This window comes from Delphinus delphis, chromosome 3 (genome assembly GCF_949987515.2).
Source record: "Delphinus delphis chromosome 3, mDelDel1.2, whole genome shotgun sequence".
Lineage (NCBI taxonomy): Eukaryota > Metazoa > Chordata > Mammalia > Artiodactyla > Delphinidae > Delphinus > Delphinus delphis.
Window position 1 is genome coordinate 5,049,091 of NC_082685.1, and position 26,935 is coordinate 5,076,025.

General features: G+C 59.3%; 1 protein-coding gene and 2 long non-coding RNA genes across 4 annotated transcripts; 2 read left to right on the top strand and 1 right to left on the bottom strand.

Annotated features, from left to right (window-relative positions):
• Positions 1-296: 296 nt before the first annotated feature.
• On the bottom strand, positions 297-26,935 carry SEMA6B (semaphorin 6B). Its single transcript, XM_060007494.2, has 17 exons — positions 26,647-26,935; positions 11,170-11,319; positions 10,907-11,030; positions 9,220-9,280; positions 8,996-9,058; positions 8,504-8,605; positions 8,001-8,091; positions 7,573-7,692; positions 7,138-7,226; positions 5,420-5,637; positions 4,431-4,562; positions 4,045-4,194; positions 3,462-3,644; positions 3,227-3,373; positions 2,210-2,287; positions 2,019-2,077; positions 297-1,608 (listed from the first exon to the last, which is right to left on the bottom strand). Exons 2-17 carry the CDS (start codon positions 11,288-11,290, stop codon positions 701-703), a joined length of 2,646 nt encoding a protein of 881 aa, XP_059863477.1. The 5' UTR covers positions 11,291-11,319; positions 26,647-26,935; the 3' UTR covers positions 297-700.
• On the top strand, positions 2,096-3,588 carry LOC132422657 (uncharacterized). Its single transcript, XR_009518871.1, has 3 exons — positions 2,096-2,372; positions 3,208-3,391; positions 3,494-3,588. It is a non-coding gene; the product is annotated as an uncharacterized lncRNA (long non-coding RNA).
• LOC132422656 (uncharacterized) lies at positions 5,721-8,341 on the top strand. Of its 2 annotated transcripts, XR_009518870.1 has the most exons (4): positions 5,721-6,038; positions 7,438-7,519; positions 7,610-7,702; positions 7,887-8,341. It is a non-coding gene; the product is annotated as an uncharacterized lncRNA (long non-coding RNA). The 2 variants fall into 2 exon arrangements; XR_009518869.1 differs by having other exon boundaries at positions 7,438-7,702; positions 7,887-8,338.

Genomic DNA, 26,935 nt, shown 5'->3' on the forward strand with positions numbered 1-26,935 from the left:
ATCACCCCTCAAACTCCTAACCGGCACCTTGGAGGCCCCCGGCTTTCTGGAAGCCCCGACGTCGGCTCAGCCAACGCCCAGGCCGCTGGGGCCTCCGCGCTCGCACACAGACACACACACCACACGTGGCCGCCCCCACGCACACGCCGCAGCAGCCCGCGGGCACACGCGCACGCCTCCCTCCCCTTCCCGGCCCCTTGCACACGGACACGGCATGCACGCGCGCGCGCACACACACACACACACACACACATACATACATACATACATGCCGGGGGCCGGGTCGAGGAGGGACCTCTGGGTGGGGCGGGGGGGGGGGAGCTGGGGTCTGCAGATGTGCCCCCTCCCCTTCCCACCGCCAAGCCCCCGGCCGCCACCCCGAGAACGGAGTTGTGCAATTGGTTAGAAAACTGCAAAAGAAACGCAAATTGGAAAACAAACCAAAAATCCACGCGCAGAAGGTCAACCTCAAATCCACAGCACATTCCGCCCACCCGCCCGCCTGCCCCAGACCGCCTCAGGGTCCTGCGGCCCCGGGGCGCGGCGGGGCGGGGAGTCGAGCCCCTTGTGCTTCCGGGCGGCGGAGGGCGCCCCCCTACCCCGCGCGGCTGGGCCGGGGGTCTGAGCACCCACTCGGAGCTGGCCCGGTCTCTCGCTCCTGGTTCCCGTGGCTGGCACCGCCGAGGCGCGCGGCCCCGGCCTAGGGCACGGGGGGCGCAGTCCTGTCCGGGCCCCCGTACGAGAGGAGGTGGGCCAAGTCCGTGCCGGGCCGGGCGTGGCGGCCGCGGGGCCGGGCCTCGCCGCTGTTGATCGTGTGCGTGCGGCGCAGCGCGGCGGCGGGCGGGGCGTGCGCGCCCGGCCTCCGGAGGCTGCCGGTGGGCGGTGGGCTCCAGGGCCGAGGGAGGCCGTCGGCGGCGGAGCTCGGGTCCGAGGGGCCCGTGGGCGCCGACACCACCCGCCGGCGGTCCGGGCTGGCGTGGGGGGTGAGCGGGAAGTCGCCGTGGGAGGCGCGGCCGGGCCGCGCGACGAAGAGGCGGGCGTCGGGGGCCGGCTCGCCGGGCGCGGGGGGCGGCTCGGGGGCGCGGGCAGGGGCCAGCAGCAGGAGGGAGGATGAGAGGGAGGCCGTGAGCAGCGTATGGCCGTGCTCCCAGGCGCGGGGGCCCAGGGCGTGCGGGTGCGGGGTGGGCAGGCGCTTCTGGGGCAGCGGCGTCTGCTCGGGCGTGGGCAGCAGCCCCGAGTCCAGGTCGTGGGAGCCGCCCTGCAGCAGTGTGGCCTTTGCCCACCCGTTCTGCATCAGGGGCGCCAGCAGGGCCTCGGGGGGAACCCCGGGCCCGCCGCCGCCGCCCCCGGCCCGGCCCCCGGGGCCGCCCGCCCGGCGCTCGCCCAGGCGGCTCACGCTCAGCACGGCCTCGCCGCCCCCGTGCGCCAGGATGGCCTCCTTGTCCTTGCGGCGGGCCAGCTCGCGCCGCTCGCGGAGCCCCACGTACCAGCCCACGCTGAAGCCGGACACCACGGCGCCCACCACGAAGGCCGCCACCGACGACGTCACCAGCAGGTTCACCGACACCAACCCGGCGCGCTCCTCCGAGAGGCTGGCCCCTAGGAGTCCTGGCCGAGAGGGCGGCGTGTGAGGGGCCCGGCCGGGGACGGTCCCCTGCGCACCTCTCGCGGCCTCCGGCTGGTCTACGCACTCAACGTCTGTCTGCTTCTCTGCTTCGTGGCTCCTCTCTGACCCTTTCAACGCCCGTCTGCCCATCTCTTTGTCCCCTGGCATCTGTCTTAAAGTTTGTCTGCCCATCTGTCTCCTGGCCTCTCTCTCTGCGGTCCCCAGCGCCCCCTCGCCATCTGTCGGTCCTTTTCCCACCTCCCTACCTGGAAGTGGGGCCCCCTGCCCTTCCCAAGCCCTGACGGTAGCCAGTACCGCCCCCCCCACGTTGGGCATGGGCGGCAGAGGGTGTGAGAACCCTGGAGGACCAGGACTCCGAGTCCCCAGGCCTCCTCCCCTCTCCCCCGCTTACCTGTGCAGTCCCCTAAGCCTGAGGTGCTGGCCCCGGACACGTCTTGCTCAAAGTTGGCTCTGATGAGGGCAGGGGGGCAGAGAGGCGCAGTCAGCAGAAACCTCTCGCACAGAGCTGTGGTGGGGGGGGGGGGAACTCCCGATCATCACGTGGGTCACATACCCGCCCCCCACCTCCCTCGTCCCCAGTACCTGGTGCCGGGGCTGAGGAAGATGCAGGAGCCATCCGGGGCCCAGCCGCAGTAGGGGTCCTGACTGCCAATACAGTTCCTGGAGCAGACAAGGGAGCCGGAGAGCAGATCAACCGCAGCCCCTTCTGAGGCACCTCTTACTGTCAACTCTGGGAGTTCTCAAGGTACGTCTTAGCGGTGGGGGCTATTTCTTCCCCATTTTACAGATGAGAAAACTGAGGCTCAGGAAAGTTTACTTTTGCCCAGGGGACAGAGCCAGGGTTGGAGCCCAGGCAGGCTTGCCCCTGAGTCTGTGCTTTGGGTGTGTGCTATGGCATCATTAATGCCAAGTCGGCGGGCACAGGGTCAGGTGCTCTCCAGTGTGTGGAGGGCACGCTGTGAGTCCAGAGATGTGCCAGTGTTTTATCTGCATGTGATCTTCCCACCCATTTTATTTATTTTATTTTATTTTTTTGGCTGTGCCACGCGGCATGTGGGATCTTAGTTCCCCGATCAGGGCCTGAACGCATGTCCCCTGCATTGGAAGGCGGATTCTTAACCACTGGACCCCCAGGGACGTCCCTCCCACCCATTTTAGAGGCAGACAAACAGCTGTCTCCCTGGTCCCCAGCTTCTGCTCCTGATGCTCTTAGAAATGTCACTCACATCCCATCCTGCTCTGCCCATAGACCTCCAGGGCTCCCACCTCACTCCAGGGGTGGGGGAAGGAGCCCAAGTCCTCCCCACAGCCCACAGACCCTGCACGACCCGCCCCCGGCCCCGTCCCCTCCCTGACCTCCCCTCCTCCCTCTTTCCCGCTCGCTCATTTTGTTCCAGCTATACAGGCCCCCTCTCTGTTCCGCCAACACACCAGGCCCGTCCTGCCCCAGGGCCTTTGCACATGTTCTGCCCTCTGCCCTGCTCATCGTTCAGTGAGTCAGGATGCTGTTGGGGCCTGGACTTGAACTTGACTCTCTCCCTCTTCCCATGCTCACCTCCCTTCACTTCCCCTGCCCACAGCTGGCCCAGGAGTACTCACTTCATGCATCCTGAGTATTGCTGGCAGCGCGCCACGGGCACTCGGACCACACAGCGGGGGAAGGCCGCCAGCAGGCCACCCGAGGCCGCATCCAGCTCCAGGCTCAGCAGCCGCTGCCCTGTCTCGCCACCCCCAGAGCGTCCACACCTGGGGGTGAGCAGATTGGTAAGACTCAAGGGGCACGCCCTATCTCCCTGCCCACTGGCCCTGTCCCTTGACCTCTGCCCGGCCTCACCTGTCCGGCCGGTAAGTCTCAAACTCCTCCAGGAAGACACTGGGCCCGGTGGTGCCCGAGGCACTGGCGTTGGGCCAGACAAGGAACTTGAGGACAGTGCCCGCCTCAGAACCCAGGAAGACGACAGTCTGGTTGCCCCAGGGGCCGGCGCCCACGTCCACGGCCACTCGCGTCAGCTGGTACCTGGGGCCAGGGTTGGGCAGAGGTCAGGCTGCCTCCCAGCCCCCTGGGGTCCTGGGCGCACTCAGAGACACCACCCACGCCCGGCAAGGTGGACATGGGCGTGGCTCCAAGGGGACACATCATGGAGAGAAACACACCCCCAAACCCGACTCCTACCTGGGCCTGCCTGTCTCTCTCCCTGTCTCCCTCCATCTCTGTGTCAGATGGTCTCTCTCTCCCTCTCTGTTTCTCCCTCTTTCTGGGCATCCCCGGAGCCTCATGCCCAGCTGTCTTGAGTGTCCGGCTTCCCCCTCGTGTCCGAAGTTGGCCCTGTGCCTCCCTCCTTGCCCACCACCCTGGCCAGGGCTCTGCTTCCCACCCAGCCCGGCCACCAGGACCCCGGCCCCGCGTAGGGACTGACCGCATCAGAGTCCGAACAATCCAGGGTGCGTGGCCCAGTGAGGGCACTGCCTCGTCCATCAGGGGGTGTGTCTTGACGAAGTTGAGGATCTCGTCCGGGAAGGCGCTGGAGGCATTGTACTGCATGCCGGGAGCTGCACAGCACCCGGGCCTGGGTGGGGACGAGGGGGTGGTCAGGGTGGACATGGAGGCCCCCACATAGGGGCTCTGATTCACCAGGGGACCTGCTGCCCTGCCCAAAGGGCCTCGGTTTTCCCCACCTGCATAATGGGTGCAGCTGAACTCGGCAACAGCTATTGAAATAACTAACTGCCTGGAAGTCCAAGCCCTTGGTCCAGGGTCAGGATCCTACCCAGGCACCTGTCTCAGGGTCGAGCGGGCTCTCACCGGGGCCGTGGCACCTGGTCCTCCGGCACGGGTGTCCAGATGGACTCAGGGGACTTCTGTTCACGGAAGCGGCCCTCAAACACGGCAGCCACCTGTGTCATGTCAAAGGCGCAGACGGCCGAACCGGGGATGCTGTGGGTGGGGGCAGATGAAAGGGAGCAGTGAGCCTGGCCAGGGGTGGGGTGGGGGTGGGGGACTGCCCTGGGCAAGCAGGTAGAGGAGTGTTTGTCCTCCGGAGCTGTCACATGTTCAGTTCCCTGGGCCAGAGGTTGCTGCCCCCCCACCCCCCGTCCAGTCCAGTCACTTCACCTGCTGAACAGTTCTCAGACTGGATCGTAGTTCAGCTCCTCCACAGCTACCCGTGTCCAGGCCCCGCCTTGTCACTTGCCTGCATATCCAGTCTCCCAGGTGCCACCCTTGCTCCCTTTCAACCCATTCCCCAGGTAGTTTTCCAAAAATGCAAACCTGACCTGGTCCCTCTTCTGCTCCTTACTCTTCCATGGCTCCCTAGTGCTCTCAGGATAAAATCCAGGCTCCTCCCCACAGCCCATCACCTCCCTGCCCTCATACCCTCCGCTCTCCCCCTTGCTTCCCTCCAAGCCAGCCACACGGGCTTCCTCCCTATGGTTTAAACATAGCAAGCTCATTGCAGCCTCAGGGCTTTTGCACAGGCTGTTCTTCCAACTTGGAATGCTCTTCCCACTTCTTCCATCTCACAACCATTGATGCCTCCTCCAGAAAGCCCTCCCCGACCCCTCCTCCAAAGGCAGAGGATGGGGACGTCCCCCTACCCCCATCTGCCAAGTTCTGGCCAAAGGGCCTCGGAGGGTCAGTGTCTGGCTTGGTGCCCCCTGGCCTGGGACCGAGGCCTCCCGGGAGTCAAATCTTGCCCAGTGCAGGACCCAGGGGATATGTGGTGAGGTAACATGGGAACTCTCCGCCCGTGCCCACCCGGTGCTCCCAGTCTGCTCCCGACGGTGCCCGCTGACCTGTTGCTGGGCGTGGAGAAAACAGCAAGGACCACGGGCCGGCCCCCCAGGCTGACCACGCCCGTGACGGCCCGCAGCACGTTGAAGTAGAAGTGGGAGTCCCCTGGCACCGAGCAGTTGAGCCGTGCCTTCAGGAACGACGTCCACTGCTTCTCCAGCACGCGAGGGGAGCCGCCCACGTCATTCTTGCACACCCGGGCCACACGGGACACCACCACCTGGCACATCAGCGGCGGGGGGGGGGGGGGCGGGGGGGCGGGGGCTGAGCCCTGTGTTCCACAAGGCCTGCCCGCAGGTCGCACTGCCCGCTACCCAGGATGGGATGCAGGAGCCTGGCCGTGGGTCACTGTGGGTGCCCCAGCCAGTCACCTTAGCCCCCCGAGCACCAGATTCCCCAGCGAAATGTGGGGATGACGATGGTCACAGCCACCACGACAAGCGTAATCATCATCGCTTCCACTTACAGATCACTCATTAAGTGCCAGGCACTTTATCCTCCTCATCTCTCACGTTCCTCCCAAAGCTCTACAGAGGAGGGCCCACTGATATCCCCGGGGTACAGAGGGGAAACTGAGGCACAGCGAAAGGAAAGTGACCGAGGCCCAAGGTCACACTAGTAGTAAGTGGCAGTCTGTGCACTCAAATGTCTCCGTGGATTGAGGGATGGGATGGATGGATGGATGGATCAGTGGATGGATGGATGAATTTGAAGGACACAGTGATGGACAGTGAAGATAAGGAAGAAGGAGATAATCAACTGATGGATGAATGGGTGTGTGGATGGATGGGTGGCTGGCTGGATGGTTGGATGAGTAAATGGGTGTGAGTCTGCATGAATGGATAGATGGGTAGATGAATGGGTGGGTGGATGGATGGATGAAAGGATGGATGGGTGGACAGATGGATGTGAGTGTGGATGAGTGGAGAGATGGGTAGAGGAATGGATGAATGGCTGGATGGAAAGGCAGATGAAGGAGGTAATGACAGATCAGTGGATGGGTGGATCCATGGGTGGATAGAAGGTTGAATGGAGTGGATGAGCAGGTGATGAGGAGGAGATGGGATAGATAATTGGATTATAGAGGGGTGGGCAGGTAGGTGGAGAGATGGATGGTAGATGGATGAGCTGATCAGTAGGAGGATAGCTCAATGGATGGTTAGGTGTATGAATGAATGGACAGGTAGGTGTATGAATGGATAAAGAAGTCAATGAGTGGGAGGTGGGTGGATGGATATATAGGTGCATGGAAGGGTAGATGAGTGGACGGATGGATGGAGGATGGCTGAGTCGGGGTGGGCGGATGGATAGATAAGTGGTTTGATTGGAAGTGTGGGTGGGCTGAAGAACAGATAGGTGGGTAGGTGAGAGGGCGGCTGAGTGGGAGAGTGAGTGGGCAGACAGATGGGCTGCTGAGGAAGGATGGATAAATGATGGTAGATGGGTGGGTGGACAGGTGAACAGCAACGGCACTGGGACTGGAATCAGGGGTGTATCTGACTTCAGACCCGGGACCCTCACCCAGGGCTGCTCCAGAAATGTCTTCAAGCCCCAGGGGCCTGGGCCCGGCTAGAGTGGAGGGCCCTGAGGACCAGAGGGACACTCTCGCCCCAGGCGGAGTTTCACGGAACCACCTCTGCTCCCCACTTCCCGAGATCAGAGCCTCTCAGCTGCATGCCCCACTGCCTGGGCCTCTTTGGGAGGGGAAATAGGGCCCTACCTTTTCCAGGTAGTTAAACTCCATTGCGATCTCCCGGAAGAAAAAGTAGATGTGGCTGCCCCACTCCACCACGTGGACAAAGTAGGGCTCTGTAGGAGACGAGGGGTTTAGAACTCAGCCCGTGACGGGAGAAAGGGAGTTTCTGGGGCTGGGAACACAGTAGCCTGGGTGGCTGCTTTTACAGTGAAGGGGGGAATATAAGCTGATTACCCGGGCAAAATAAAAGAGACCAAAGTTTTGGGGGTTTTTTGGAGGGAGTAGGTGTCAGAATCCTAAAATCACCGTGTCTTCTTTCCACAGACAACGTCTACTGTTTTGTCACCTTCCTCCTTCACGTGTTGAGCTGAGCTCCTACCATACCGCTCACGCTGTCCCACTTCAGGTGGGGGAATTTGATGAATGTCAGCCCTACCAGGTCTGCCCCTATCGCCCCACCTTTGAACCACTTGGAGTCATGTTTCACGGTGCGCAGAGTGGGCCGGTCCCCGAGGCTGCGGTAGATGACGGCGTCGATGGCTAGGAAGTCGGTAACGGTGGCTGTGAAGAGCATCCCTTCTGGATGGGGGTGAGTCAGGGGGGGGCAGGTGAGAGATTAGATCATAGAGGCCGGAGGCTGGGTGGGTCAAAACTTGACTTCAAGACTGAGCCCTGAGCCTAAGTGAGCCCTAAGCCCCGGGCTGAGCCCCAACTCCTCAGCTCATCCCCAACCTCAGCTGAGCCCTGCCCTTGAGATTCTGCCTGTTTCATAGCTGGAGAGATGGTCTCCCAGCCATCTTCTAAATGACCTGACTCCACGAGTGGAAAATGCCATGTCTTGCTGTGGACTGGGGCCCCATCAGATGGTCAGAGTTGGGGGCACTCACCAGAGAAGAGGGCAACATTGGCGTGTTTGGGGTCGTATGGGCAGCGGGCCATGCCACTGATGTTGTCCCCGAGGGGCTGCAGTGTGTCCATCTGCAGGGGGGACAGGGACTGAGTGACAGAGCTCCTGTCTATACCTAGCAGCCCCTGGCTCCCCCAGCCACCCCCTCCAAGGGGACTCCTGGCGCCACCTTGGATGTTGTGTGACTTGGTCAGTCATTTAACCTCTCTGGGACTCAATTTACTGATCTGTAATAAATGGGTCTGAATCGATCCTAATTCATCCTATAACTGGTTTGGAGTTTAAGTTGCTGCAGCCTGTACAGGCCTCCTTTGGAAGACTCCTCTGGAGCTCCGGGTGAGGGGTCTGGGAGGGCATATCCAGTAAGGCTTCCTGTAGGAGATGATGTGGCCTGGGGATAGGGCATGACCAGTGGAGGGCCAGTGAGCAAAGGCGTGGAGGTTGAACCTGGGGCAGTCAGGGCTTCGAAGAGCGGTGACTCACGCTGTAGTTGGCACACACGGGGTTGAAGGCATTGGAACCACACACGAAGAGGGTGGATTCGTCCCGAAGTAGAAGCACCTTTACAAAATTTCGACACTCGCCCTGGATTGGGGCGGCGGGAAGAGAGAAGCCAGGGTGGGTGTGGTCACGGGTGTGGGCGGGGTCAGGAAAGAGGCGGGGCCTGCAAGGAGGGGCCAGGGATGTGGGCATGGCAAAATCAGGGGGCTAAACTAGGACTCGGCTGGGGGCGAGGCCATGACTAAGGCAGGGGCCCAGACAGGGAAATAGGGCACTTGAAGGGGTGGAGCTATGGCAAGACGAGGGCTAAGGGCACGGCCACGACTGAGGACCACTTTGGGGCTGTGGCCAGGCTCTGGGAGTAGCCATGGCAACACCAGGGCCCTGGCTTAGAATGAAAGCAGAAGATTTGCCCTGGAGGGGTGGCCAGGACGGATTGGGGCGTGGTTGGAGGCGTGGCCAGGGCCCACTTACCTCCTGCTTGCCCTTCATCCGACACACGTTGATGTCGCTGGGGTTGGAGCGCCAGGTCAGCTTCTGGGACACAGAGAGCTGGTGAGGTGAGCGGGGTCCTTGACAGCCCTAGGAACCCTGCTAGGGAGGCCCGAATCCACCTTGCTCCCCAGCTCAGTGTACGGGCCCCCTGGCGGGAGCCCCAAGAATTGCCCCCTCCCCTCCCTCCTGCACCCCCTCCTCACCCGCTGGTACCGCAGCTCCATGGACGTGGGGGGCTCCAGCTCCACCCGGTACAGGTTGTCCCTAGAGGAGGGGTGTAGTTAATGAGATCGGAGAGCCTCCCCTCCCCGCCCACTATTCTGACAGCAGACGTGAGGCCAACACGTGCCAAACAGGGGCGTGCCAGCGCCTCTGCCACGTGCAGCTCCGCATGTGCATGCCCTGACACGCCTCCTCGTGCCCTAAAGTGAGCCACGGGTTCTGGCACACCCCACATGCCTTACCACGCCACCTCACGCTTACACACCCCATGGCCTACACCCAACACAACGCACTGTCTGATGCCTTTACATCTGCTGTCCCCGTCTCAGCACCCCTCAGTCTCTCCCAGGCTCTCACCGCTCCCCCCATGCCACAGAAACTGCCCTAATCAAGGTCACTGGCCCCTGTTAAGTCCAGCCGTCACTTCTCTGTCCCCCCCGGCCAGTCCACCCTCGTCCTGGGAACTCCATCCTCACTGGGTTCTTGGACCCTGCACTCTCCTGGCTTCCCTCCCCCCTCTCCGGGCCCTCCTCTCTCCCTGGTGGGCCCACACCTGGGTCCTCTGGCCTCTTCCCTCCCCCATCCATACCCCTCCTGGGCCGCCTTGTCCACTCTCAGGGCTGGAACCACGTCTCTGCCCGGATGACACCCACAGTCCTGTCTCCAGCCAGGGCCTCCCCTGAGCTCCAGATTTGGGGTCCAGCTAACCCTCAAGGTCTCCACGAGGGGGCTCAAAGGTGTCTCATACTCCGTCTCACACTCAGCTTGGCCACACGGCACCCGACCATCCCCCAAATCTGCTCCCGCCCTGTCCACCATCTCGGCTGAGGCAACTCTATCCCCACGACGTGGGAGTCACCTTCAACTCCCTTCTCCTTCCCTCCCAATATGTCACCGCTGCCTTCAGTATCTAGCGAGGGTTCACCCACTTCTCACATCCTCTATGACCACCACCCTAGTTCAGCCCCCATTACTGCCCACCTGGACCAGCATTGTCCCCTCTGCTCTAGTCTAGTGGCTCCTGCCCTCACCAGTACAGTCTGTCCTCCCCCAGCCGCCACCAGAGGGCACCTGTGAGCACCTGAGTCAGGTCCTGTCCCTCCTCTGCCCACAGCCCTCCAGGGTCCCACCTCCCTTGGGGGTAAAAGCTCAAGTCCTCCCCTACAGCCCACAAGGCCCTGCCCTCCCTGCCCCGTCCCCTCCCTGCCCTCCCCTCCTCCTTCTCTCCCCCTCACTCACTCTGCTCCAGCCACACGGGCCTCCTGGCTATCCCTCCACCATGCCAGGCAGAGTCCGGCCCCAGGACTTTTGCACGGGCTGTGTCCTATGCCCTGACTTCTCCCTCTCCCTCAGATTTCCTTATACCTGGCTCCTCATCAGTTCTCAACTCAAATGTCACCTTCTCAGAAAAGCCTTTGGGGCCACTTCAGCACCCCCTCTAGCACCCAGTGAATTTTGACCAAACAGCTGTCCCTACCTGGTAACACATCATAGCAAGGTCTGGGCTTCAATCACACCCAGAGTTCAGCACCCTTAAAAATCCCACCCCAGGGACACACATTCACACTCCAGCCAAACAACAGGCCCCAGCGTGCAAACGTCCCTAAAATGCTACCACCCACTCCCCCACACCTCACCCTGCACACTCTGCCCGACAGTCCCTCGTACCTGTCCCCGATGAAGAGTGTCCTGTTGACCCGCAGAACCCGCTGGATGTTGAGATCGTCGGTGCCCTCTGCGGGGGTCAGGTGTCCTGGCCCGCCGCCCACGAACACGGGATAGTGGTTCAGGTCTGGGGAGAGGGCGAGGAGGGGTGTGATTCAGGGCCAGGGTGAGCCTGGCCTGGCGAGCCCCCGGGGGAGGGGGCAGCAGATCCAGCTGGGGAGCAAGACCCTCCCTCGGGACTCCCCCTCTCCAGGCCCCCCACTCACAGTCCCTGGGGGCCACGCTGAGTGGCGGCGGCTCCTCGGGGAAGAGGCCGTGGGAGCCTCCCAGTAGCAGCAGCAGGAGCAGTAGGGCCGGGCGGGGAGGGGGCGCTCGCGGGGTCCGCATGGCGAGGTCAGGGCGACAGGAGGTGACACCTGCGAGCGAGGGGCCATGCGGTGAGCCGTGTGGCTTGCAGTCCCCATCGCTGCCAGCAGAGGGGGCGCGAGAGCCGCGGCGGCGGGGACCTTCAATTTCCAGAAGAATTCCCCATTGGGGGGTAATCATTTAAAAATAACAACAATCATGGCAACAACAATAACACCAGCACTTATTAATTACCAGAACAACTTTCTGACCACATTTTAGTGAAAGCTCAGGAAACAGTTTCTAACAACAAAAGGATAATCACGAGAATATTTAAAAAATTAAATGATTTTAAATTAAAAATTAATAATAATAATAGATAAACAGGGACTTCCCTGGTGGCGCAGTGGTTAAGAATCCGCCTCCCCAAGAGGGGAGAGATATGGGGACCTATGTATATGTATAACTGATTCACTTTATTATAAAGCAGAAACTAACAACACCATTGTAAAGCAATTATACTCTAATAAAGATGTTAAAAAAAAAAAAAAGAATCCGCCTCCCAATGCAGGGGACACGGGTTCGAGCCCTGGTCCGGGAAGATCCCACATGCCGCGGAGCAACTAAGCCCGAGCGCCACAACTCCTGAGCCTGGGCTCTAGAGCCCACGAACCATAACTACTGAGCCCACGTGCTGCAACTACTGAAGCCCGCGTGCCTAGAGCCCGTGCTCCGCAACGAGAAGCCACCGCAATGAGAAGCCTGTGCACCGCAACGAAGAGTAGCCCCTACTCACTGCAATTAGAGAAAGCCCGTGTGCAGCAACGAAGACCCAACACAGCCAAAAATAAATAAATAATTAAATTTATTAAAAAAAAATAAACATTTCAAAACATATATTTATAAAAACTTCAACCTCAAAACATATGTTTTAAGAATTCTTAGAACTGGGGCTTCCCTGGTGGCGCAGTGGTTAAGAATCTGCCTGCTAATGCAGGGGACAAGGGTTCGAACCCTGGTCTGGGAAGATCCCACATGCCGCGGAGCAACTAAGCCCGTGCGCCACGACTACTGAGCCTGCGTTCTAGAGCCCGTGTGCCACAACTACTGAAGCCCGTCCGCCTAGAGCCCGTGCTCCGCAACAAGAGAAGCCACTGCAATGAGAAGCCCACGCACCGCAACGAAGAGTAGCCCCCGCTTGCCGCAACTAGAGAAAGCCCACGTGCAGCAGCGAAGACCCAATGCAGCCAAAAATTAAATAAATGAATAAATAAATTAATTTAAAAAAAATAATTCTTAGAGTTAAAACACAAAAACCTTAAAATGAAAGTCTCAAAAACCAAAAATTCGAAGGCTCTTGGAATTTTATAAACCACAATCTGGGAACTGCAGTACTTTAGAATAGCAGAATATTCTAGCTGGCCAGGGACCTCAGAGGCCCTGGTAAGTCTGACTTCCTTCCCGATAACAGCCTTTCTGTCCTCTCCTGGAATACCTCTGTGACAGGAGCCTCACGACCTCTTCAGGGGGCCTGTTTCCCGCTCCCGCTCAAGGGAATTTGGAGAAACTTCCAGGTGTGTAGAGTGGAGACCACCCCCCACCCGTCCCAAGTGATGATCTGGTGGGCGGTGTGAACAGAACTCACCCTCTGGAACCCAGCCCTCCACGCCCCTCCCAGAAGGAGTGCAGTCCGGAGGCCCCAAGAAGACACCCGCAGCCTCTGGGCACGCCCCGTGCCTCAGTTTCCCCGTCTGAGCAGCAGGTACATCTCCGAGCCCTGCCCCAGCCTTGGGGTGCGGGGATCCCGAACCCGTGGAGGTGGACGCGAGGCGGGAACTTTGGCCCTGGAACGCCTGCCTCTGAGGATTCAGGGCCAAAAAACAGGAAGGCCTTGCGTGGAACAGCGAAGTTTCCTCTCTGTGACCCTGAACTTCCAGGATTTGTGACTCAGCGGACGCCAGGATCTCACGTGTGCGCGGATCTGGCTCTACTTCCTTAAGAGTTTCCTTCCCCGGCTCCTCCCCTGCTTAGCAACGTCCCGTGGCTCCCAGCGACCCCCGAGCCAGGCCCCAGACACTGCATTCAAGACCCACAACGGGATCACCAGCCCCGCTGCTGCCTACCCCAGCCTACAAGCTTCCTCCTTACAACACCTGCCGGGGCACCCCGCCTCTGGTGTTCTGTCTGCTCTGTGCCTTCTTTTTTTTTTTTAAGATTTATTTATTTACTTATTTATTTTTGGCTGCGTTGGGTCTTCGTTGCTGGGCGCTGGGCTTTCTCTAGTTGCGGCGAGCGGGGGTTACTCTTCCTTGCGGTGCGCAGGCTACTAATTGCGGTGGCTTCTCTTGTTGCGGAGCACGGGCTCTAGCTGCGTGGGCTTCAGTAGTTGCGGTGCGTGGGCTCAGTAGTTGTGGCTCGTGGGCTCTAGAGCACAGGCTCAGTAGTTGTGGTGCACAGGCTTAGGTGTTCCGCGGCATGTGAGATCTTCCTGGACCAGGGCTTGAACCCGTGTCCCCTGCATTGGCAGGTGGATTCCTAACCACTGCACCACCAGGGAAGTCCCTAAACATTTTTTTTAACATTGTGGTAAAATGTATAACAAAGTTTGCCATCTTAACCATTTTTAAGTGGCACTAAGTATATTCACATTCTTGTGCAACCATCCCCACCATCCACCTCCAGAACTTTCTCATCTTCCCAAACTGAAAACTCTGTCCCCATTAACCTGACTTCCCATCCCCTCCCCCAGCCCCTGGTCCGCACCATCTACTTTCTGTCTCTATGGCTGTGACTCCTCCGGGGACCTCACACAAGTAGAATCAGACAGTATTTGTCCTTTTGTGTCTGGCTTATTTCACTGAGCATCATGTCCTCAAGGTTCATCCATGTTGTAATGAGTGTCAGAATACCTTGACTTTTTAAGGCTCAGTAATATTCCACTGTGTGGATAGACCACATTTTATTTATCCATTCGCCTGTTGATGGACACTGGGGCTGCTTCTACCTTTTGGCTATGTTGTGAACGGGTGTGTGAACATTTCTTTGAGACCCTGCGCTCAATTCTTTTGGGTGTATGCGCAGGCGTGGAATTGCTGGATCGTATGGTGATTCTACGCCTAACTTTCGGAGGAACTGCCACGCTCTTTTCCAAAGCGGCTGCACCGTTTTACATCCCCACTGGCATTGCGCATGCGTTCCAATTTCTCCTGCCAACACTATTTTCTGTTTTTTGATAGCAGCCATCCTAATGGGTGTGAGGTGGTGCTCTGTGCCTTTTACCCCATGTCTTATCAGAATAATTTTTTTTTTTTTTCTCCTTCCTTTGGTACGCGGGCCTCTCACTGCCATGGCCCCTCCCGCTGCGGAGCACAGGCCCCGGACGCGCAGGCTCAGCGGCCACGGCCCACGGGCCCAGCCACTCCGCGACACGTGGGATTCTCCCGGACCGGGGCACGAACCCGCGTCCCCCGCATCGGCAGGCGGACTCTCAACCACTGCGCCACCAGGGAAGCCCCCCAGAATAATTTTTAACTTCAGGACAACAGCTTCCACTCGTGGGCCATGCAGCATTGTGGTGAGGGGAGGGGCTCCAAGGCCATAAGTGTTCAAATCCCAGCTCTGCTATGTACATGCTGTGTGACCCTGAACAGGTCACTCCACCCCTCTGGGCCTCAGTTTACTCATCTGTGAAATGGGCATGGTAACAGTATTGACCTCACAGGCCTGTGGTTGGTGTTAGCAAAGTGCCTGGCATGCTGCAGGTGCTCAGTAAATGCTAATTATTATTGTTGTTGCTGTTGGTATATTGAGTACCAGAGGCTGGGCTGGGTGGTTTCCAGGAATTGCTTCACGGAGACCCCTGATGGCTCTAGTACGGTTGGTATAACATTCAGTCCATTTGGCAGATGGGGAAACTGAGGGACTGATTGAGGGGCCATGACCCACCAGAGAGGATGTAGCAGCTGGACTGAACCCAGGGCTCTCTGCTACCAGGACTTTGCTCCTGGGGGTTGAGCGTACGAATGGTCACGGCAAGATTGATAATCACCCGTTCCGCCATCCCTCAACCCAGTGAGGCCAGCAGTTATTTAACACCCAGTTCACGGATGGGAAGACTGAGGCCCCAGTTCGGGATGGGACCTCACGGCTCATTTTTTCTCCTGGTTTTCATAACTTTGTGATGCAGCAACTCGGGGCTAGAAGGCTGTTCCTGTCCTCCCTCTGTCCACAGCTGCCCCCAGCCCCTTAGAACCACCCTGGGAACCCTGAAACCCAAACTGGGCTTTTCTTACCAGCCCCATTGTTCCTGAGCCAAAGACAAGAGTGTCGGCCTCCCAGTCCCTCCCCTGCCCTGAGGGCCCCAGAGCCCAGCTCCCACCCCCTACCTGGTCCCCTGGCTTCCAGTCCCGCCCCTTCAGTATCCTCCTCAAGGTAGCAAAGGAATCTTTCCAGAACCCAAATCTCACTTGTTTCTTCCCTGATCTAAACCAGGGTCTCTCCCCTTCGGCACTGCTGACATTCAGGGCCAGGTCATTCTTTGGGGTGGGGAGGTTCTGGGCGCTGCCAGGTGTGGAGCAGTATTCCTGGCCCCCACCCACTCGATGCCAGGAGCATCCCTCAATTGCGACAACCAAAAATGTCCCCAAACACCGCCCAGTATCCCTTGGGAGGCAAAACCACCCCCAGCTGAGAACGTCTGCTCTAAACCCTTCTATGGCTCCCCAGTGCCCTTGAAATGAAGTCCCCTCCCTTCCATCTCCACCTCTGAGGATCTGCACATGCTGTTCCCTCTGCTTGGAACACCTTCCTCCTGCTCCCAGTAACCTGGTGAACACGCTCGCTCGTCAGGTCTCAGACATCTCCTCCAGGAAGACTCCCCAGATCAGCCCGGATTGACTTCCTCTGGGCTCCTGCCTGCCTGTGCCGGAGGGCCCTGCTCACCCTATCTTCCAAATGCCTGGTTAACTGTTCATCTTCCCCACTGGACTCTGAGCTCCCCGAGAGGGCGGGACTGAGTCTGTCTTGGCCACCACTGTGTCCCCACTGCCCAGCATAAGGCCTGGCATTCAGTAGAAGCTCAATAAAGAATAAAAGTAGCAAACACCAAGCACTTGGGATGTGCCAGGCACCGTCCTAAGGACTTAAATGAACTCATTTGATCCACACAACACATCGGAGAGGTGGGTGCTGTGCCCCTTACACAGATGAGGAAACTGAGGCATAGAGAGGCAAAGTCACTTGCCCAAATGGAAACAGTGGAGCCAAGACTGAAACCCGCTCAATCGACATTTGTTAGTTTGACAATCATGCAGAGCTGAACCCCACATGCTCTTTGGGGGAGTCTGGGTCATGTCGGGGCCAACCCACTGCCCCTGGCCTCAGTTTACCCCCTGACCTGGGGTTATCGGAGAGGTGGCACCTCTCCCGCCCCTCCAAGACCATCTGCTTCTCTCCATGAAACTCGAGGCGTCTCTGCCAGCAGCTGTCCGGCGCCCACCTGCCTGGAAGTGGCCCCACCGCCGGCCCTGGCACCTGGTCACTGGGAGCCGCACTACCTCCCAACCCCGGGGCTGCGTGGCCAGCGTGTGCACCCCTTGGCGTGCAGGGCACCCATGTGTCTGCCTGCCTGCAGCCCTGGAGACGTGCATCCATGAACATGGGGGTGGGAGGGACGGTCATAAAGAGACAGAGGTCCACCCCCAGCCGGGAGGGCTCGCGCTGTGGCACGGCCTCTCTGCCTGACCTCCCAACCATCACTCCAAGCCTTGGTACAGTCCCACTATACAGATGAGGAAACTGAGGCAGGGATGGAAACTCCCCCCAGGCCACCTGGCTTCGCCCTCCCATCGACCTTCCCAGGTACCATATGGCCTTAGCTACTCTAACTTCGTCAAAAGTTCAAATTTCCTTCTGGAACATTTTTTCCCACCTGGCCAGGGCTACCTGGGCTACCCCAGGGCTTCAGCATACATTTTAGGATCAGCTGGTAAGTTCCAAAACAAATAACATAAAACATAAAACATGTTGGGATTTTCACCGGAATGGTGCTGAACGCATAGGCCAAATTGATCTATTGACGGACAGGCTCCCTGTCTCCGCTAATGGTTCAGGCCCCACCTGGGAGTCACACCCCCACCAGCTCCCTTCAGCACCGGCCCCTTCTTTTCTCACCCTCACATCCAATGCCAGCGAGTCCTGTGGGGTCTTCCAAATTCATCCAGAATTCTCACCCCTCTCTAGTCTGTTCCCTGGTCGGCCCCCAGCATCTCCTGCCTGGACCCCACGGTCCCCTCCACCCGGTCCACAGCTCCCACCCTTCATCCCCAAAGTCTGTCCTCCCCGCAGCCGCCACCAGAGGGCGCGCGTGAGCACCCGAGTCAGGCCCCGCCCCTCCTCTGCCCACAGCCCTCCAAGGCTCCCACCTCCCTCCCAGTAAAAATCCAAGTCCTCCTGGGGCCCACAAGACCCTGCGCGACCTGCCCTGTCCCCTCCCTGTCGTCCTCTCCTTCCTCTCTCCCCCTCGTTCACTCTGCTCCAGACACGTGAGCCTCCTCACTGTTCCTCCAGCACACCAGGCCCGGTCCTGCCCCAGGGCCTTTGCACGGGCTGTTCCTCACTCCTGAAAGCCTTTTCTCTCAGATACCCACATGGCTCCCTCCTTAGTTCAGGTCTCCACCCCCACTCCCTGGACTAGCAACCCCTTCCCTCCCACCCACCTCCCACCTGGGGTCCAATGTCACACTCTCAAAGGGTCCTCTTAGACCCTCTGTTACTTCGAATATGGTCCTCGGACCACCAGCAGCAGCAGCCTCACTTGGGAGCGGTTATAAATGCTGAGTCCCGGGACTTCCCTGGTAGTCCAGTGTTTAAGACTCCATGCTTCCATGGCAGGTGCATAGGTTCGATCCCTGATCGGGGCAGTTCCGCATGCCGTGAGGTGCAGCCCCCTCCTCCCCAAAAAAAGTCTACACGGGGATGCCCCCTCCTCCAGGAAGCCTTCTCTAACTGCCTTCCCTGGGGAGCTCCGTTTCCCCGGGCTCCCCCAGCCATGACCCCGCCCTCAGCTCCACCCAACCTCACCAACTTGGGAGCATCTGTGACCAGCTCTGGCTCTTTGTACCCCAAATTGGAAGCTATTCATTCACTCATTGGATGAGCAATTACTGAGCACCAGTTGTGTGCCAGACACTGTTCCCAGCATGGGGCCGCAGCGATGGCCCAGACAGTTGCAAAGCCCTGCCTTTGGGGGGTTCCCAGTCCAGTGGGGAGAGAGGGGTACACGCATTACCAGAAAACAGAACTCAGCTTCTGACAATAATATCGAAGCCTGAAGATGAAAATGCAGAGAATGATGGAGAGTGATGGCAAAGGGGCTGCTTTGGCTGGTGGTCAGGGGACCTCCTGGAGAGGGAACTGAAAAGGCAAAGCCCTGGAGGCTGGAACCATCAGAGGAACAGCAAGAAGATGCCGATGGGCGGGGAGGCTGCCATATCATAAGAGAGGAGCCCTGGGACTTTCCCCCTTTTCCAGACAAGACATAGAGCCTCAATTTTCTCATCTGTAAAATAAGGCACTAGAACAAGGCCTGGCACACGTGTTTACTCTCTGTGAAATGACCTTGCTGGGTGACCTTGGGCCAGCAGCTTGCCCTCTCTGGGCCTCTCCATACCACAGCAGGTGACTCAGTGACCCGAGGCCAGGCTCGGAGCCCCTGTTTCTCCATCTGCCGTGGTAAGGATAGGGGCGGGATGCCCGTCTCCAGTTCCATGGAAGGAGCTCCTGTCAGCCCAGCCGCCCCAGGATTCCAGCTCCGGGGCCCGGCGTCCCCGAGGGGATCGAGTAACCTGGAGAGGCAGCCGGGCCCCTGCATCGTCCAGGTCTAGTTACCAGCTCTGCTTACAGCTGCCTCCTCCACCTGCCTCAGTTGCCCCCAGCGCAGCCCAGCCGGGCTCTGGGGCTGTCTAGGAACTTGGCAGAGTAGCCAGAGGGAGTCCCTTGGGGCCCAGGCCACGGGGGCGCTGAGGAGAGGGGCTCCCTCGCCCCGCAACGTTCGCACCACGCTGGTTAACTCATCCCTCCCCAGCCTGGGAGGCGGCCAGCACATCCTCTTGGTCCTCAGCCTTCCTCCCTGTGCTCTTGGTTCCCGGAACCTCAGCTTCCCCATCAGTGACTTGAGCACGATAACCATCCCCAACGGGTTATCATGATGGGTAAATAAGCTCCAGATAGTAGGTGCTTAATAAACTATTGACTGCTGTGCGGCCCAGGGTTACATCCTTCCCCTCTCTGGGTTTGCTTCTGCCTCTGTAAATCAGGGATGAGAACATTGCCTCCACGGGGGCAAGGGGTCTGGTGCACAGTAGGCACTCAACAAATACCGGCTGAATGAATGTCCCACAAAAAGATCCAATTTATGAAAGAGCTACAAAGATCTGTTTATTCCAGACTTCCTGAGCACCTACCGTGTGCCAACATGGCCGGGGATTCAGCCCTGACCGGGACCATGCACAGAGCCGGGCATGCAGTAAGCACCCAATTAATGCTGAGCATCTCGTTTAAAGAGGATGGTGCTCAGAGTACCCGAGTCGACTCCCCGGTGCACCCCACAGCAGCCCAGCAGGGCAGGGATTTAAGCTAAAATTTGATGAAGCCCCTACTGTGTGCCAGCTGCTCGACCAAGACTTTCACATGTTTGAACTGGTTTCCTGCCCACGCCAACCCTATGAGGCAGTGACCAGCACCATTATCCCCATTTCACAGAGGGAAAAACTCAGGCTCAGAGAGGTTAAGACACTTGGCCAAGGTCTCACAGCACAGAAGGGTGTAGTTGGGATTCGAACCCAGGCCACGTGGCTAAACTGCCTCTTACTGTCATTTACCGAGTGCCCACAATGTGCCATCTGTCAACGAGGCTGCACAGCCTAATTGCACATCTTGCAGATACGCAAGCAGAGACCCAGAGAGAGGCTGCCCCAGTGCCAGGCCACTCAGAGAGCCAGTGGGGAGACCAGGTGTCAGAAGCAGGACCTTGAGTGGGGGACATGGACAGGTCCCCGGGGCTCCCAGCCAGACAGACAGGGGGCACTCCTGGGTAATTAATTTTAATCACTGTTTGGAAATTGGGCTGCCAGGAGGCAAATCGGAAGCAGCAACTTGTAATTAGGAATGGGGAAGGGGGGCGCTTCTTTCTTGGTGATGCGGCGACCATTCCGAGGAAATTAAAGTGTCATTTATACCCAGCGGGTAATTAGGGGGCCTGGGAGGGAGCCACTCGAGGGGGCTGGGGGCTCCTAGGGAATCTGGGATGGCGGTGGGAGCTGGGGGTCAGGAACCCACAGATTCCCAAGTGGGGGGCCCTGAGCCGGCCTGGGGGCAAACGTACCCTGGTCTCAACCACAATTTGGAGGAAACACAGAAGAGCAGGGTGCTGCTCTTGGGACCCAGCTTTGGGAGACAGAGGGGAGTAAGGCTCGGCTCTAGGGGGCTCCACTGTAGGGAGGGCAAACAGATCTGGTCCCTGCCCTTGGGGTCCTCAATCTGGAGGAAGCAGAAGATGGTGAGCCCGGCCCCTCTCACTTGGGGTTCTGGGAGCCCTCCTCTCCCCGAGGCTGGTCCTCCCAACCAGAAGTGCCCCAGTCACTGTCCCTCTCTAGAGGCCCTGTCTGGGAGGCCACAGGGATCCCCAAGTGGGATGAGACCAGAAAGGCAAGTCTGGAGGGGGACACCGCTGAGCGATGCTGGGCGGGAGGCAGGCAGGGCCCTGCCAAGTGCTGCTGGGAACGGAAGACCTGGCGATGAACTTGAAGAAGACAAAGGCGGGAAATGGGTCCTGGGGTCCTAGAGGACCACAAGTCCTGGTGAGTCAGGGCTCAGGAATGGTGGAGATGCTGGCAGAGTGACGTGGGTTCTGGGGGCTGGGGCGTGAGAACTGTGCATCAATGGAGCAAAACGGCGAGGGGACAGGGGCCCCCGTTTTGCTGGGTGACCTCGGGGAATTTGCAACCCCAATCTGTGCCTCATTTCTTCCCAGACCCTGGGACTTAGACATTCAAAGGGAAATAACAGCAAACATTTATAGAGCTCCTATTGTGTTCCAAGCCCTGTGCAAAGGGCTTTGCAGAAAGTACTGGTGGGGTAGGTAGGAGGGGTTTCCTCACCATTTTACAGGTGAGGAATTGCAGGCAGCCCAGAGTGGGCAAGTAATATGCCCAAGGTTGCACAGCTAGGAAAAGGCCAGACTGGTTTTTGAACCCAGGCTATATGGTCCAGACACCACACTCTTAACCTTAGCACTATGTGCCCCCAGAGAAAGGGGCTGTCAGTCCCCCACATCTAGTAAGCCCAAAATCTATCCTGATCCACCCACTTCTTTTCCCCTCTACTGCCTCACCCTGGCTGGCCCCCATCATGGTTCATCTGGACCAGCGCAGACGCCTCCACCCTGGTCCCCCAGCTCTGGCCCTTGCTGCTCACAGTCTGCTCCCTGCAGCAGCCAAAGGCGCCTGTGAGCACTTAAGTCAGGCCCCGCCTCTCCTCTGCCCAGAGTCCTCCAGGGCTCCCACCTCAGTGGGATAAAAGTCCAAGTCCTCTCTGTGGCCCACAGGGACCTGCATGACCTGCGCCGTCCACTCCCTGCCCTCCCCTCCTCCCTCTCTCCCCCTCACTCCCTCTGCTCCAGACACAGGGGCCTCCTCACTGTTCTTCCAACACACCGTGCATGGTCCTGCCACAGGGCCTTTGCATGGGCTGTGCCCTCTGCCCGGAAGGCTCTTCCAGTTCTCAGCATGACTGGCTCCTTTTCATTTTCCAGGTCTCAGCTCAAACACCACCTCCTCAGAGACACCCTCCCTGACATCATCAGCGAAAACAGCCCCGCCCTTCTCAGTGTCATTCCTCGGGGCACTTGTTATACTCGATTCACTTTCTTTCCTGAGTTAGTGTCCATGTTCCCATCTAGTGTGAGCTTGGCAAGGACAGGGCCTGGTCTGCCTTGGTCATTGCTGGGTTCCCAGCACCTGGCACGTAGTAGGCAGTCATTAAATATCTGTCAACTCATGAAATGAGAGCAAAGACCCCACAGCTCTCAATGAGATCAGGACCAGAGGCCACAAGCTTCTGCTTTTCAAAATTATTCCTTTTTCCAGAGTAAGAAAAGAACAGGTCCAGACCTGGCACTTTCCCTGCATCCTCTTGTTTAAATGTTCAACCCTAAGGGAGAGAGAATAGCATCCATGTTTCACAGATGGGGAAACTGAGGCTTAGAGAGGGGGCATGAGGGAGTGAGTGAATGAAGAGATGAATTCCAACCCAGGTAAGTCTGACCCAACTGTTGTGGCAATCTCTAAAGGCAAAAATTCAGAGGGGCTGTCTCAACTGCCCCAGGGGATTCTTACTGGGCCTTCAGGAAAGGGAGAAGGTTCTGAAACTATCAGAAAACATGTCACTTCCCCCTGGTGAACTCCTACACATCCGTCATGGTCCTAGAGGCAATGCCCATCCTCGATGCCTCTTCTCTGATCCACTGGGAAGAGCCAGATTTCCTCAGCCCCATTTTGCCCCAACTCTGATCCCATGTAGCCAAGAGGGCCAGGGTCTGCCTGTTTCCCCTCCCTGAGCCTGGAAGACCCTTGAGGGCCAACCAGGCACTAGAGCTAAATCTCCCTCTCTGCGATCCCAGCATCACCCAGCCCAGGGCCAGGCACACAGAGGCCACTGGGAGCATCTGTTTAGTGACTGACCTTCCCTACCACTCTGGACCAGGTCTCCCCCGGGCCCTCCTGAAAACCCATGTACCCACAATCCTCTCTGGGATCCTGCAGTTGGGAAGTTCTCTCCTAGGTCAGCCCTTGGAAGGCAGGCTCAGCCTGGGACAAAATGCACCCTGGGAAATGTAGTCCTCACTAGACTGGGCTTCCCTCCCAGCAGGCCCTGGGGCTACCACCTTTGGACCCTGGGGCTACCACCTTTGGACCCTGGGGCCAGCGAAGGAGCTTCAAGGGTGGCTGGTAGGGGGCCACCCCTGTACCCCTGCCCAAAGAGATGGAAGAGGGGGTCCTTGGCCTCCCAAGTCACCTCCTTAGCACATTCTAATGCCTGCCACTTCATCTGGACATCCCTCAAGGGCAGGTGATGAACGACTGTGATAATAAGAGAGAATTATGTGGCTCAGGCCCAGACCTCTCAGGCCACACATCAAACCCTGGCTCTGGCAAGCCAAACCTACACCGATCACAATGGTGGGGGTATCTGGCGTGTGGGTCTGTCCCCTGAAGCCGCCTCCTAGATAATTGGACCACGGGATGTGGGGCAGGCGGCCGGGGCCCCCTCCCAGGCTGCCATGAGCCTCAGTGTCCCTGTTTCTGCTAAATGAGGCCCCACCCACGGTCAACCCCAATCACCACTGGGTCTTGGATGAATCAGTCTGAGAATCTGCAGCCCCTTAAATGGCTTAGAATTTTGGAATCACTGTATCCTAAACATTTTTCCAGCATTCTGGAAAACCTGTCTCCTGGTAGCTATCCTTCCCCACGGCTGCTCAAGGTCTGAAACGCGGCCCATTCCCTCCCCTGCTCTAAGATCTTCGATGGCTCCCTATTGCCCTCGGGATAAAGCCTGCTCCCCAGCTTGGCATCCGCGGCCCCTGTCACCTCTCAGGCCTCATTGCTTATTGTCTCCCACCCTTAAAATAGCCCAGTCACTCAGGAGTCCCCCAACACACCCCTCCGTGGTTTTCCCCACTGCTCCCTCCACCTGGGATCCCTGTCCCCCCCCCCGCCTCCTGGCAACCGCCTTCTCAACCCTCAAGGCCAGTGCCAGCATCCCCTCCTCCAGGCAGGGGATGCTGGCACTGGCATCCCTGCTTCCACCTGTCCTGACCCTGGCTGAGTCCTCTCTGGGTTCCCCATCATCACCTGGCAAAGGGCTGGGCACACAGGACAGGGCCACACCACAGGGTCAGTTAGGGACACCCTCCTTCCCGGGAGATGGGCAGCGACTGGCACATCCTTCAGCCCCGGGGGACCCAGCTTACCTGTCCCGCCAGCTGACGTCAGGGTCACCTTTGCAAGGACAGTTTGATTTCTATCTTCCTGGTCCAGCCCCCGGTAACCCCAGCAACTCTCGGCTCAAGCCCTGGGCAGCCACTGCAGATGACAAACCCTCCTGCAGCTCACATCTCCAGCACCTTCTTTGACCAGAGGACAGAAGTGAATGGCCCCTCCCTGGTGACTCAATACCTCCGCTGGGAGTCGTGCTCTCACCTCAAAGCAGAGGAGGCGACAGGACCCTTAGGCCCCATGGGTGCTCAGCCCTGGCAGAAGGCAGGTGGGGACTGGAGGGAGAGGTTACAAATCCAGGGTATTCCTTGGGACCTCTCTCTGCCTTGTCTCCCTCCACTCAGGTCCTAAAACCTTCTGGGGAGATCGCAGCCCAGAGAGGGCTAGAGACCTGTCTGAGGCCACACAGCAGCACCCCTCCTCTCAGGCCCCAGCCTTCTCTATGATGCTTTTTTTTTTTAGAGAGGGGTGGGGCGTTGGAAGCTCCAGGTCTAATTTCTGCCCTGCCCAGGTTGGCTGGGTGGGGAGCCAGGGTTTCCAAGGAAATCTTTGGGCTGGCATTTTGGGTTTCAGCAGATGTGGAGGCTCCTTTCCCCCTTGACCCCGTCTAACAGCCCCAGCAGTGGAGAGGCCTGGCTTCCCTCTCCACCCATTCTGGGCCTCAGTCTCCCTGTTTGTTCTTGGGAATGGGCCAGTTCAGGGTGGACACGCTACAGTTTAACGAGTCTCCTGCCAGTCTGCCACCTACCCAATATCCAAGGTCCTCTGTGCCACAGGGACCCCCCAGCTACCTTCCCAAAGAGCTCAGGACCCCTCCCAGGAGAATACTGACCCCACCTATGACCCCCAGCCTCTCCCCACACCCTGTACTCTGTCTAAATAGAGTTTCAGCAATTGCTCAGATACATTCAAAAATTTCAAAATTTCATCCTTGAGAGAAAACCTATCTACTAGGATATGGGAAAGGGACTGGCCAGCGTCTGTAGGGGAGGGATGCCCCGGGGGTACTGAACTTTGATGTTGGAGAGTGCGCTGTACCCTTGAGAAGCTGAGGGAACCCAGAAAAATATGAAGCAATGCAATTTTGCCAACTGGGGGGGGCTTTTCTGAAGCCCCAGCCATTAGTCCCCCCCTTCCTCCTTAAAACCAAAAGAGACCCCCAAAACTTAAGGGCCCAATCCCCTAACCCCAAGCCCCAGTTCCCCTCCAGTCTGGGAGTCAAAGATGACAGCCTCAAGGGGGAGGATGCCAAAGACCTCAGCCAGACAGGGCCAAACAGGGGTTGAGGGTCTGGGAATCGCCCCCAGCCCCAGGACGCTTGCAAAAACTCCCAGCTTCAGCGTCTACAGGTCTGGGCAGGGGCAGAGCAGGGTGGAGGTGCCCCAAACTCGGAGGGCACCCCGAGGGGGAGAGCGGGACAGGGGGCACGTGACCCCCACCCTGGAGACCAATCAGCGCCCACGGGAGGGGGCCACACTCGGCGCCCCCCACCCCTCCCAGCGCTCTCGGAGAGAGACGCTTTCTTTGTCCCTTTGTCAGCTCTTGGGGGGCCCCGAACCCTTGGGCTCCCACTGCATGGGGGGGGAACAGGACCGGCTGACTCTCTCCCCCCACCGCGGCCCCTACCCCACGGCCCGGGCCCTGGACTCGTTCAGGGGCGCCCAAGGTGCGGCGGCTGGACCAAGGAGTGGGGCGGAGGGGCCTCACCTCGCCGGGACCACCGCACCAGCCCCGGGGGGCCCTTGACTTAGCGCCCAGGGCCCCGCCCCCCAGCACCACCTCCCACCCTCGGCCAGCAGGCCCCCTGCCTGCCCTGAAACCCCCACCTGGGCCCAAATCCAGCTCCCCAGCGGCGCAGCCGCGAGCCCCCATTATTATGCCTCTTACGGCCCCCCCGGACAAAACCTCCACCCGTTGCGGTGCCGACAGAACCCCCATTATAGCTCCACATACAGGCCCCCAGTCAACAATCCAGGCCCCCCCAGCTGCAGTGCCATTAAACACCCCCATTATGGAGTCTCATTCAGCGCCCCAGGCCCAAATCCAGACCCTTCAAAGCGTTGTTACTGGACCCTCATTATATCGCTCCATACTGCGACCCCCCTAAAATTCAGCCCCCTCCCCAGTTGCGTTGCCGGCAGATCCTCCCGTTACAGAGCTCCACAAACCCCCTCTCCGGCCCTAATCCATTCCCCTCGCAGTGGCGGGGCCCCCAGGCCCCCCATTATAGCGCCTGACCCGGCCACCCCAGCCAACAATTCAGCCCCCAGCTGCGTGCCGACAGACACCCCCGGGATAGCGCCTCCCCAGCCCCCCCTCTTGCAGACGCCCCGGGGCGCTTACCTCGGAGCCGCGGCCGCCGCGAGTGCGCGGGAGGGAGCTCGAGGGCGGGAGGGCGCGGGGGGGGGGGGGGGGCGGTTCGTGCGCGCACCTGTCCCGGCCCGGCCGGCTCAGCCAGGCATCCCGGGGTGGGGAGGGGGGCTGGGGGCGCGCGCTCTCCCCGCCCCCGGGCCCGCTGCGCTGCGCTGGGGGAGGGGGCTCAGCCCCGGCCCCCGGCGCGCTGGCGTCGGCTCCGGGGGGGGCGCTGCGCGGCGGCCGGACCGGGGGCGCGCCGCGGCCGCATCTCCTCTGC

Bases quoted from the DNA above. Each gene is read 5' to 3' on its own strand.
- SEMA6B (XM_060007494.2), bottom strand. From the start codon at position 11,290: ATGCGGACCCCGCGAGCGCCCCCTCCCCGCCCGGCCCTACTGCTCCTG. The intron at 3,374-3,461 runs GTGAGGCCGGGC...GCTCACCCCCAG, and splicing joins GAGACTTACCGGCCGGACAG to GTGTGGACGCTCTGGGGGTG. The intron at 2,288-3,226 runs GTGAGTACTCCT...TGTCTGCTCCAG, and splicing joins CAATACTCAGGATGCATGAA to GAACTGTATTGGCAGTCAGG.